This window comes from Gobio gobio, assembly GCF_949357685.1.
Source record: "Gobio gobio genome assembly, chromosome: 10".
NCBI lineage: Eukaryota > Metazoa > Chordata > Actinopteri > Cypriniformes > Gobionidae > Gobio > Gobio gobio.
This window is the reverse complement of record NC_137116.1, coordinates 44,384,317-44,397,643: the sequence shown is the minus strand read 5'-3', so window position 1 is coordinate 44,397,643 and position 13,327 is coordinate 44,384,317. Positions and strand designations below refer to the sequence as shown.

General features: G+C 37.6%; 1 protein-coding gene across 2 annotated transcripts in view; it reads right to left on the bottom strand.

The window, feature by feature from the left end:
- myo1f (myosin IF) overlaps positions 1 to 13,327 on the bottom strand; it is a 30,972-nt gene that overhangs the window by 7,840 nt on the left and 9,805 nt on the right. For both annotated transcript variants that reach the window (XM_079827437.1, XM_079827436.1), the window contains 14 exons: positions 12,202 to 12,334; positions 9,889 to 10,085; positions 9,727 to 9,807; positions 8,249 to 8,335; positions 8,059 to 8,145; positions 7,794 to 7,961; positions 7,116 to 7,201; positions 6,787 to 6,868; positions 6,589 to 6,695; positions 6,395 to 6,493; positions 5,972 to 6,116; positions 5,728 to 5,842; positions 5,017 to 5,186; positions 4,457 to 4,602 (listed from right to left, as the gene is read on the bottom strand). In XM_079827437.1, coding sequence (XP_079683563.1) covers positions 4,457 to 4,602; positions 5,017 to 5,186; positions 5,728 to 5,842; positions 5,972 to 6,116; positions 6,395 to 6,493; positions 6,589 to 6,695; positions 6,787 to 6,868; positions 7,116 to 7,201; positions 7,794 to 7,961; positions 8,059 to 8,145; positions 8,249 to 8,335; positions 9,727 to 9,807; positions 9,889 to 10,085; positions 12,202 to 12,334 — 1,703 coding nt within the window. The remainder of the gene's footprint in view (positions 1 to 4,456; positions 4,603 to 5,016; positions 5,187 to 5,727; positions 5,843 to 5,971; positions 6,117 to 6,394; positions 6,494 to 6,588; positions 6,696 to 6,786; positions 6,869 to 7,115; positions 7,202 to 7,793; positions 7,962 to 8,058; positions 8,146 to 8,248; positions 8,336 to 9,726; positions 9,808 to 9,888; positions 10,086 to 12,201; positions 12,335 to 13,327) is intronic.

The following is a 13,327-nucleotide window of genomic DNA, read 5'->3' as shown; positions in this document are numbered from 1 at the left end:
ATCAGCACATCCTTGAGTTGCTCTGAGGTGAGTCAGATCAGACCACAACCTCAGAAAATTATTATGACTGATTTTGAAGCAATTGATGGTAAAATTTTAGAAGAAACGGTACAGCACCTTAAAACATCAACCTGCTCCCTTGACACACTCCCCACTTCTTTTTTCAAAAGTGTGTTTAACTGTTTAGAAGCAGATCTCCTAGAAGTGGTAAACTCCTCACTTCTTTCTGGGACTTTTCCAAACTCCCTTAAAACTGCAGTAGTAAAGCCTCTCCTTAAAAAGAGAAATCTGGATAACTCCATATTGAGCAACTACAGACCAATCTCAAATCTCCCCTTCATAGGCAAGATCATTGAAAAAGTTGTTTTCAGTCAGCTGAACAAATTTTTGAACTCAAACGGATACTTTGACAATTTTCAATCTGGTTTCCGACCGCATCACAGCACAGAGACAGCGCTCATAAAGATTATAAATGATATTCGCCTCAATACAGATACAGGCAAAACATCGATTCTGGTACTACTGGACCTCAGTGCTGCATTCGACACTGTTGACCACAACATACTTCTTGACAGGCTAGAAAATTGGGTTGGGCTTTCTGGAATGGTCCTCAAATGGTTCAGGTCATACTTAGAAGGGAGAGGTTATTATGTGAGTATAGGTGACCATAAGTCTGAGTGGACATCCATGACATGCGGAGTCCCACACGGGTCAATTCTTGCACCACTCCTATTCAACCTGTATATGCTGCCACTCAGCCAAATAATGAAAAATAACAAAATGGCTTACCACAGCTATGCTGACGACACCCAGATCTACTTAGCCCTATCACCAAATGACTACAGCCCCATTGACTCTCAATGTAAATGCATTGATGAAGTTAACAGTTGGATGTGCCAAAACTTTCTTCAGTTAAACAAAGACAAAACTGAAATCACTACATTAGGAAAAAAAGATGAAATTCTCAAGGTGAACGCATATCTTGAGGCTAAAGGTCTAAAATCAAAAAATCAAGTCAGGAATCTTGGTGTGATTTTGGAGTCAGACCTGCGTTTCAGTAGTCATGTCAAAGCAATAACTAAATCAGCTTACTATCATCTGAAAAATATTGCAAGAATTAGAAGCTTTATTTCCAGGCAAGACTTAGAGAAACTCGTTCATGCTTTTATCACCAGCAGGGTGGATTATTGTAATGGTCTTCTCACTGGCCTTCCCAAAAAGACCATTAGAAAGCTACAGCTCATACAGAACGCTGCTGCCAGGATCCTGACCAGAACCAGAAAATATGACCATATCACACCAGTCCTCAGGTCTTTACACTGGCTTCCAGTTACATTTAGGATCGATTTTAAAGTACTATTACTTGTATATAAATCACTAAATGACCTAGGACCTCAATACATTGCAGATATGCTGATTAAATACAAACCCAACAGATCACTCAGATCATCAGGATCAAGTCAATTAGAAATACCAAGGGTTCACTCAAAGCAAGGAGAGTCTACGTTTAGCTATTATGCCAGCCGTAGCTGGAACCAGCTTCCTGAACAGATCAGATGTGCTCCAACAGTAGCCACTTTCAAATCCAGACTCAAAACACATCTGTTCAGCTGTGCATTTACTGAATGAGCTATGCCACCGTACGTCCGACTGATTGCACCATATCTTATGCATTTACTCAATGAGCTCTGTGCTTTGTCCGAACTGCTTGCACTTTAATTATGTTTCATTTTAACCCTGTTTTATTTTTAGTTTTTAATTATACTTTTATTTTTAATTATTTTTTATTTTGTTAAGGCTGTCTGGGTGGAAGAGGTTGAGAGAAGGGGGAGCGATAAATCGAAATCCCTTCGCGCGAGGACGATCCGTTTAGATCTGCTCTGACGGATAGATCTGTATAGCCTTGGTGGTAAGAGGAAGGACCGTGTAGATCCGCTCTGACGGTCGAACAAAGTAGATATAGCCCTGGTGTTCCTGTCCAGGAAGATTTGTCTGTAAGGGTAATGTTTAAATGCACAGTTACCTGACAAATATTTTTTGAGTACTCCCTCCGGTGCGAGGAAGACCCGTTTAGATCTGCTCTGACGGGTAAAACATCTATAGAGAACACCCTCAAGTTAGGCCAAGAAGATTTGTCTGTAAGGCCCCGTTCACACCGCAAGTCTTTATGCTCAATTCTGATTTGTTGCTCAGATCCGATTTTTTTGTTTGACTATTCACATTACCTTTTAAAATGTGGCCTATATCTGATTCCAGTGTGAACTGTTTGAGGTTTCAAACTAACCCGCATGCGCAAAAGAACAATAACAATGACATCAGACGCAGCACGCTGTTGCACTAAAGTTCGGGAGGTTATGGAGGAAGCAAGCATTTTCGCTTTTATTTCAAAATGTTTGTGTAATGGAAGCCGTAACATTAATGAGCAGGTGCTGAAGAGGACAAGAACGAAGAGAAAGAGAGCAAAATTGGTTATTTTGGCCTTTTGCAGGTTTAACGGCTGACAGCTGGGTTTATCGCCCATAACACGGCTAATCTCGTTATAAAATGGGCAGGTGATGCGACCACGACCGCTTCGGTTGTTAGAATCATTTGCTTCTTTAAATTAACCTTTAAGACTCTTTACCTTCCTTTGGCACTGAAGCCACGTTCTTCTGTGTCCCGTTCTTTCATTTCGTGTGCAATTTTTTTCAAAAACGGAGCGATTACGGTAGGATCCTTCTAGTTTAGCTTGAATTGAAGTATCTCCCCATATACTAATTAGGGCTAACACCTCACTCTCCCTCCATTGACTCGCTCCATCGCTGTTCTCCATATCTAGTCAAGTTTTTAATGTTACTGTCTGTGTCTGTTGTGTCGAGGGCTAACTCGCCGGCGCATAATTGTGACAAATGTCGACGTAGATTGACTTAAAAGTCGCATCAAATCCGCCATGGTTGTTCACACTGCGGCCGCATTGAAAAAAATCAGATCTGGGTCTGATTCAGGACCACATATGTATGTGGTCTAAATCTGATTTGAAAAAATCAGATCTGGGCAAGATTTGAGTGTTCACACTACCTCTGAAGAAGTCTGACCTGGTCACTTGACCCCAAAAAAATCAGATTTGGGCCACTTTTGCCTGCAGTGTGAACGGGGCATTTGGGTACTGTCTAAACGCACAGTTACCTGACAAATATTTTTAAAGTAAACCTGACTCTCCATTTTCTTCCACCCCAGATAGGGGATTTCATCTTTATTTTTATTTCCTTTTAATTTCCTTTTAATTCCTATTATAACTAATTCCTATATATATTTTTATTTTATTCACTTATAACTATTTTAACTTAATTTCTGTGTAAAGCACTTTGAATTGCCACTGTGTATGAAATGTGCTATACAAATAAACTTGCCTTGCCTAAGCTCTTCTGCTGTAGCAACAGTGGTGGTCTGGCAGCTTGTTTGTCTCACAGTAATAAATCTGCATGAGTGTACACAGTATAAACGAGCAGCTTTATCGCATTTGCTCAAGCCCAGACAGCAGAATAAAGGAATTAAATAACACAATGATTTTCGGTTGCATATCTTGCTGATTGTAGCCAAATGTGCAATGCCTTTGGGATATGCAGTTGAGACTACTATGCAGAAAACCTTTTTTTTTTTACAAGTGGAATATTTCCACATTTACAAATCGCCTTCACAGATGATCCCTGTTAAATGAGCAATTTGTAATTGCTACAAAAAGTCTTGAAATGGCAATGCCACTATATTCCGACTTTGCCTAAGAATCAACCATTTTGCTTGTGGCCACAACCATACATTTGTTTCTTAAATTTGTGTGTGTGTAAAGCATGCAAAGCTTAATTTTTATCAGCCATTGCTCCAGTCTTCAGTGTCACACGATCCTTCAGAAATCATTATAATATGCTGATTTATTATCAAAGTTGGAAACAGTTGTGCTGCTTAATATTTTTTATAACCCGTGACATATTTTTCAGGATTCTTTGATGAATACAAATTTAAAAAGAACAGCATTTAATTAAATCAAAATCTTTTGTAACAACTTACACTACCGTTCAAAAGTTTGGGGGTCAGCATTTCTTTATTTTTTTGAAAGAGATTAATACTTTTATCCAGCAAGGATGTGTTAAGTTGATCAAAAGTGACAATAAAGATTTATATTGTTAGAAAATGATTTCTGAAGGATCATGTGACACTGAAGACTGGAGTAATGATGCTGAAAATTCAGCTTTGCATCACATAAATATATTATATTTTAAATTATATTAAAATAGAAAACCATTATTTTAAATTGTAATAATATTTCACATTACTGTTTTTTTTTTCTGTATTTTTGATCAAATAAATGTAGGTTGGATGAGCATAAGAGATTTCTTTAGATATATATATATATATATGGGATTCATGTGGTTCCAGCAGTTTATACCTTTAAAACGGGCAGTAGGAGGCCGCAACTTACCTCAAAGAGATTGAACGGACACTGGCAATGTCCAGCTTTCTTTTCAGAACTTCCTTTATCTGGCCCTTCTCTGGTCCTTTCTTTATCTTTTCCCGACCGATTAGGTAGATGGATTTCGGTGTCAGTATTAGATCTCTCTTTATAGTCTAAAAAGAAATCAGCAAGAAATAATTACAACTTATTTTTGCCCTTATTTAATCTATTTTAAATAATACATAAAAAAATATTAAGCAGCACAACTGTTTTTAAGATTTAAGATCATTTGAAATGTTTCTTGAGCATTGAATCAGCATATTAGAATGATTTCTGAAGGATCATGTGACACCGAAGACTGGAGTAATGATGCTGAAAATTCAGCTTTGCCATCACGTGAATAAATTACATTTTAAAATATATTTAATATAGAAAAAAGTTATTTAAAATATTTCACATTATTACAGTTTTTATTACTTTTGATCAAATAAATGCATCCTTGGTGATCATAAGAGACTTCTTTTAGAAACATGAAATAAATAATAATTGTTGAACCATAAAAATAATATTTGCTAATAGTTTCTCACCTTGAACCTCCGGTCAAACTTGGTGACTGAGTCTGCAAAGTCAACACGCTCCCTCTTGGCCATGAACTGCCGGAGTTCAGGTTTCTCTTCCATGCCCAGGTAATCGCCAACAAAGTTCCTGTTTATACTATTCCTACGTCGTTCTTTAAAGTTATACAGTATATCAGAGGCTGAAAATAAGAAAGACAGAAAGAGAAAAAAATACGTGTGAGCGCAAAATAAGTGTGCTGAGTATTTTTATGTGTATTAAACAATCTTACCATTAGCTTAGCAATATGCTAACAGCAAACTCTTTTGAAATCAATGGGAATTGAGTCTCAAATAGTGGAGCACTACCAGGCGCGATGCAAGTGTTTTTTGCTATAAAAGGATTCCTCTCTGAAGAAGCGTTGTCACTTTTAAAGGGAATGGGAGATGAGACCCCAAAAAACAGCCATTACTCATTAAGAGAATAGGGACAACCCTTTTAGACCATGCACCGGGCATGCCGACCATTTTTCCTGTCTTTAAACTAGAAAAAGTGAATTCGGACATGCCCTAAGTGCACTTGTGCCATACGCTTTAGACCACGCGCTTAGATCGTTAAAATAGGGCACATGGAGTTGCGCTCCAAATCGATCACTTAAGGTTCTATGGCCTTGTAAGGACCTCTTAGGATGCTGCTTGTGTGGGCAGTAGGTAGCTCACTAGGTTTTACAGACTTCTAATCACCTTCCTCCCGCATCTGTTCATATTTCCTCCTGGCGATGTATTTCCTCCATGCCTTCTGGATGGTTCTGGCAAACGTGTCAAACTTCCTCTCTCGCATCTCCTCCAGCAAAAATAGCTACAGTTCGAAGAAATGGGAGTTGAAATGAGAATGTTGTTTAAGGGTAAATCAAGATTTGTGAAATGATTTCTATCTTAGGCCTTTGTATGATTGGAGGGGAATTTTTAGGTGATTTCTGAGCCTCACCGACTCCGGATTCTTGATGAAGACTTTGGTGCGGCCCATTTGGTACTGATCCGCGTCCATGTTTACGCAACGCAAGAGGTGCAAAACGCCCTGCTGTTCTGCACCACGCCAATGTGGCCATGTCTCTGCTGTAAGGATGGCATACCTAGCAAACCACAAGTGTGATTTAGTTACCTTGGATACTAGCACACCTGGGAAAATCACACCTAAAATTAGCATTAGCATCCGCCCTAAGATTAACACATCAGAGATATTTCCGCTGAGATTAACACCTGGGTATTTGAGCTCCCTCACTTGAGGTTAATTCACTTAACTGGAAAACCCCAGAGCTAAGTCAAGTATTGGACTGCAGTGCTACTAAAATGTCCGTATAAAACACATTCGCAAAGATGTTTTATCAATGTTTTTCAAGCTTAATCTTACCTCTGTAAAAACTTCTGGAAGATTCTACGATAGGCAAAGCCGGCACGTCGTACCCTAATATTTTCCCTTAAGCCAAGATATTCCACCTGATGTTTCGCTCTGGGACCATAAAAGTGAAATTTATGAATAGTACATTTTGAGTTTGTTTGCACCACATCTGGATTCTGAGCGTGATGTTACACTGAATGACTCACCTACTCTCCTCCCAGTCCTTGGGCCTCTTGGTCTCGTTGGGTTTGATGCAGCGGATATAGTGCGGTGTGCACTTCATCAGTGTGCTAACCAACTCGTTGGCTTGCCTCTGTGAACCAGACAGTCAGTGAGTGACTCCAAATAAAGGAAATGTGACAGGTATGCTGATCCTCAGACTTTATTAAGGACATTGGTCTTACTTTGATCTTCGAGCTAGCAGTGGTTGGTCTACCTTTCTTTTCCGTGTTGAGGTTTTCTGAGAAGAGACTTCGGATGAAGTCGCTGCAATGCCAGAGAAATAAATATTTTTATATGAGGTTACGGGAAAAGGGGATGTGTCAATTTGCTGGTGTTTTCCAGGAGGAGAAAAACAGTTGAACTTGTTTCAGGGAAAATTGATTATGCTCATCTTTCTTTGTTCTGTTGTTTCTTTGGCTTTCCATTACATTACATTCTCTAACCTTTACCAGACTTAAATACAGCCCATCAACATGGACAGTGCTTCCAATGAGAGAGAAACAGCACTTACTATTGGCTGCTTTGCATCAGTTCTATGAGATCAGCGAAAAGCACGTCTCTGTTTCTCTCGCAGAAACCGTTGATATCGTACGACACCTGATTTGAAGAAATGTATTAATGCTACAGCACTGTAATAGTTTAATAGTAAAAGTCTCATGCTCACAAAAGCTGCATTTATTTGATTGAAAATACAATAAAATCAGTAATATTGTGAAATATTCATATTCAGCAATATATATATATATATATATATATATATATATATATATATATATATATATATATATATATATATATATATATATCGTATATATTCAGCTAAGCTGAATTTTTAACCGCCATTAATTACTCTAGTTAATTAACGCTATTAATTATTAGTTTTCAGTCACATGACCCTTCAGAAATAATTTTAATATGCTGCTCAAGAAACATTTATTATTATTATCAATGTTGAAAACAGTTGTGCTGCTTAATATTTTTGTAGAACCCATTCTACCATTCTACCATATTTTTTTTCAGGATTCTTTGATGAATATTTATTTGAAATAGAAATCTTGTGACATTATAAATGTCTTTACTGTCACTTTTGATCATTTAATGCATCATTGCTGAATACAATTATTAATTTCTTGATGACCTTAAAATCTAACTCACATGGACTAAAAGTCACAAAAGTCCTAACACACACCTTGCCAGCGTAGTGGTGAATGACAAAACCAGAGTTCCAGTTGTTGAAGTGTTCGTGCGTCCCCACCGCAGCCTGTAGCTTCTGAAGCAGAGTCATATCAACACCCTCTTTGGTGGCGTGCATGGTGGCACACACGTCATCCAGCACGCTCATGATGCCGGGAGGATTCTGGGAATGGAGTTACAGATTAAAAAGCTAATAAAAAATAATATCATTATAAATTATTATTAATGTTAAATATAGCACAGCCCCTTTGCAGACTTACCAGTTTATTTTCTATTAAGTCACACACAATTTTGTTGTTAAAGTATTCTATGGGTGACCATTTGATGCCCTCCTGTACATACTCTTCCTGTGGGAGGTAAAAACAGTCTGTCAATTGAGAATTTACACACAGCAGGATGATACTAGTGAAAAGTGTAATGAATGATTTGTTGTTGTTGTTTTTTGTGTACCTGTTCTGCTTTCAGTGTCAACTCAATGAAGATCTGCTGCAACTTTTCATTCACAAAGTTGATACAGAACTGTTCAAAACCATTCCTCTAGAAAAAATAGATAATTATTATTAATAATAATATTAAATGAATATAATTAATAGTAGTAATTTGATTAAAAACTCAATTACATTTTCACAGAATGTTCCTTTTTTATTAAAAAAGGAAAACACAAAAAGACACCTGTTCATGTTTGTCACTTTAAATTCTCAAGCTCGTTACAGTGAGATGGATTCTGATTGGCTGTTAATGTTGTTATCGTTCATCAGCCAAGATTAACATGGCTTCCAGTTCGACCTCGTCCACATCCGACACGGTGCCATTGAGTGTTAAAACGCGAAAGGCGAAGCTTGAATTTACGGGTATGTCCCTCTTTGGCTAATGTACTTTCAAGATGGAGGGGCAACATGGCGACCGGCATTCAAACCCCTCACCCGTATGTATTTTCAATGGCATATTATAAACTTATGAGAATACTTTATTACTTGAAAGAAGTAAATATACATTAATGAGCACATATATTTTTGAAAGAACTAAGTGTTTTTAGCTAAGAATAAACTAAAAAAGTTACACAGTGCAGCTTTAAAGGAACACGCCGACTTTTTGGGACTTTAGCTTATTCACTGTATCCCCCAGAGTTAGATAAGTCCATACATACCACTCATCTCCGTGCGTGCCATAACTCTGTCTGATGCACCCACCGCTAGCCTAGCTTAGCACAAAGACTGGAGGTAAACAGCTCCATCTAGCCCACTGAAAATAGTCCCCAGCGCTCTCTGTGCAAGCAGGTTGTCACGTTGGTTATGTTGACGGAAGTTAGCCTATTTTCAGGTGCTGCGTAATATCATTGCGCCGCTGCACCCATGGTACGGCAGCAAAGTTCCTTGATTACTACGCAGGAAGGAGAGTATAGTTCCTAGCCATATCGGTCTAGAAAATCACAACTTTTCATTTTACCATCATTCTTAGTACACAATGTAACTATACACATCACAACATGTAAATAGGAAAATGTTGGCGTTATTTTGTCACTTATTGAGCAGTGGGCTAGATGGAGCTGTTTACCTCCAGTCTTTGTGCTAAGCTAGGCTAGCGGTGGGTGCATCAGACAGAGTTATGGCACGCACGGAGATGAGAATGGTATGTATGGACTTATCTAACTCTGGGGGATACGGTGAATAAGCCCCAAAAAGTCGGCGTGTTCCTTTAAGACTTTTTTTTTTTTAAATTTGAAAGAAGTATCTTATGCTTACCATGTTTGAAATGTATTTGATCAAAAAATAAACCCTTACTGTCCCCAAGCCTCTGAATGGTAGTGTATATTTACAGTCAGTTAAAATTACAAATATGCCTTACTGGCTGATTAATGATTTGAAGGTTAAAATTCACTAAAATTCACAAATATGCAATGACAATCAATGAAAGGGAAGAATATTTACTTGGAAAATCTCAAATCCATAAATATCCAGAACGCCAACACTGAGCTCTTCCATGGGTTTCTGTATGGCTTTATTTATTGCCTGCTCAGACAGAGAAAGACAAAAAAATTACACTTTTTTCCCAACTAATTGTTACTGTGTGTTTATATGTCGTTCACTAACCTCAACTAGGTAGTCAAACAGACGAGCATAGAGAGCTTTGGAGAGAGCGTCACGTGTGTGGCATGCCTGTTCCCTGTTCAGAGTCACGTCAATGGATTCAGATTTACCACCCCATTTGGAGTCCATTTTCCTGCTGGTGAGTTTCCCCTGTAGACGGCTCTGGTCGATGCCCAGCAGGTAGGCAGGGAAAGCCAATACTGGGTTGAAAGCAGGGTAAAAGATGTCAATGCAAGGTCTGACAAAATATCTTTGAAGACATGTTAGTTCTAGGGAGGTTAAGTGACTTTTGACTTCAAGTCATGATGCAAAGGTCCCCTTTGGTATGGAAGTACCTTAAGGCAGAGATGGGACCAAGTCACACATGTGCAAGTCTCAAGTAAGTCCCAAGTATTTTTTTCTTGGGCAAGTCAAGTCAAGTCAAGTCACAGGCTATGTCAAGTCAAGTCAAGTCAAGTTCTGTAGTAGGTCAAGTCAAGTCCAAGTCAAGTCAGCTTATTATTGTAATTTTACCTGCAGAATCTGATCTTAATAAAGTGAAAAGACAAGATATAAGTAACTGTCAGTAAATTACAATAATTTGGATTTGCATTGTAAATACTCATGTTCAGTAAAATACATCATGGAATCAAACTAAATTGTAACTTCATAAAAATATTTATTTTTCACTTCTGCCAACAGTGTTTTAAATTTAAATGTAAAATGTTTTACATTTTCAACATTAAGTCCATAAAACAAATAACAGCAAGGGTCTCCAAAATACTTAAAACTCTTAAATAATGCATCATAATTCTCATATTAACAACTATCCAAACTGTTTTACACCTGAAAGAGTGTAGTAGTAGTTCCAGTAGTCGGTACCAATACCATAAAAATTTGACTGTACTCTGTACCAATTTTGGTACCACAGCAAATTATTTTATTTAACTATTTTTTAAAAAATCAATGGTTATTATTTATGATGATAATCATAAGTAAATAATACATAAACATGTAAAGGCTGTATGCTGTTTAAAAGTAAACATTGTTTATAAATGAAAGATCAAGTGAAAAATAAGCAACCATTAATAATAAGAATTATTTATTTCATAATTATTATTATTAGTAGAGATATATTATTATTACATAGAGACGTAGCTAAATTTACTGTAGGCTACAATCTGTAGTCAATTTCTTCACGTTAAACAGAACTTTTATTTTGTCTCTATATGGCTCTGGATCTGTTGTGGTATTTATGCAAATTACCACATCTGTAATTAGATTATGCACCGTTTGTCCATGTTAACAAACAATTGGAAAAAAAATAATAATGATATAAGCAATCAATTCAGTAATTTTCATAGTGATATCTAAAGGTTACATTTTTTTAAATAAAGAATAGGCGAATTAATAGGATATATTTGGGTCTTTTTCGGAACTTTCCCCTAATGGGATTTTTCGGGCCTTTTTTTTCCTTACTCAGGACACATTGAGGATACAAAATCAGTTGGGTTTGATTCTGTTGCAATTTGTTTACCCTTTTTTCCTAAAACGCCTGGACTAGTAGGCTATGTGCTTGCTTCAATAAAAATGTATACAGTTATGATGAAGCTAACAAGTTACCAGCAACCTAGTTATAATGAAGCTAACTAGTTACTAGCTAGCTAGTTATTAGTTATCTAACATTAAAAACATCTTTCTATTTAATGAGAAAGTCATATGAACCTCAAAGTGTTAACCTGTCACCTCTGACCTTCAAAAGCTGTCACAGCTCCTGGTGCAGAAGGGATGTGTTGTTACAGGAACTGATTTGCTATAGGCTACTCCTGACTGGTTGAAATCTCATGCTACTTAGGACAAATCTAATGTACAGAAGTAGCTGCACTGCTTAAATACAAAATTCATCGTTTTTGAAGGAAAATATAAGTAAAGTCACTCTGATGACAAAATTTTTATGTGAAATGTGCATATTTACCCCCAATTGTCATGGTATGGGGAAAATGTTTGTTTTTTTAAACTTGAAACCAATTTTAATGGATTCCCTGACCCCAAAAATGTACACTTTGACACCAAATTTGTCATTATAGCGATAACAGAAGCAAATATATGGGCTCTAGAGTATTTTCTGCGCATTGGCGGCCATTTTTGTAAAAACCTGTTTATTTCTGATACAAAGTGTGATCTCACTTGTGTCTTAGGATACATTTATTTGTATGACCCTAAGGTACTTCCATACCAAAGGCGACCTTTGCATCATGACTTGAAGTCAAAGGCCTATTTTTTGGGCTTAACCTCCCTACTATTTACAAGCATTTACTTCATCTGCATATCACTCACAGTCCGTGCTCTCCACCTGCCCGTAGTTTCCCACCTCAATGAAACTAATGGTGCCCAGATGTAAGATGCCAGCTACAATCTGCAGCACCTGATTCTGAATCATCTCTGGTATGCCGATCACCTGCATGGCTTCCTGTAGATCAAATCATCAAAACCCAAGGTCAACAAAAGTCTAGGTGGCTGAAAACTGAAAAACTGAGTTACAGTTGTGGTCAGAATTATTGGCACAGCCAAAGATGGCTGTAAAAATAAATCTGCTTTGTTTATATTTTTGATCTTTAATAAAAAAAAAAAATCAAAAATCTAACCTTTCATTGAAGTAAAAGAATGGAAAATGGGGGGTAAATCACATTATGAAATAAATGCTTTTCTCCAAAACACGTTGGCCATAATTATTGGCACCCTTTTAAAAATCAAGGTGGTCGCACCAGCGCGATCATCGACCCCAGAGGGTTAAATACTTTTTGCAACCTCTTTTTGCCAAGATAACAGCTCTGAGTGTTGTTCTATAATGCCTGATGAGTTTGGAGAACACCTGACAAGAGATCAGAGACCATTCCTCCGTACAGAATCTCTCCAGATCCTTCACATTCCACACTCCATGTTGGTGTTTCTTCTCTTCAGTTCCCCCCACTCATTTTCTATGGGGTTCAGGTCAGGGGACTGGGGCGGCCATGGCAGAAGCTTCATTTTGTGCTCAGTGACACATTTGTGTGATGATTCTGATGTTTGCTTTGGATCATTGTCCTGATGGAAGATCCAACCACAGCCTATTATAAGATTTCTAGCAGAGGCCGTCAGGTTTTGATTTTTTTTTTTCTGTTGGCATTTGCTAGAATCCATGATACCATGTATCTGAACAAGATGTCCAGGACCTCCAGCAAAAAAATATGCAAACAACATTCAAGATCCAGCTGTATTTTTAACTGTTGGTGTGGGGTATTTTTTAATCCCTGTTTGCACCAAACCCATATGGGTTTGCTGCCAAAAAGCTCTTTTTAGTTTCATCTGACCACAGAACCAGGTACCGTCTGAAGCTGCAGTCGTGTCTGACAACTGAATATGCTGGAGTTTGTTTTTGCATGAGCGAGGAGGATTTTTCTTGAAACCCTCCCAAACAACATGT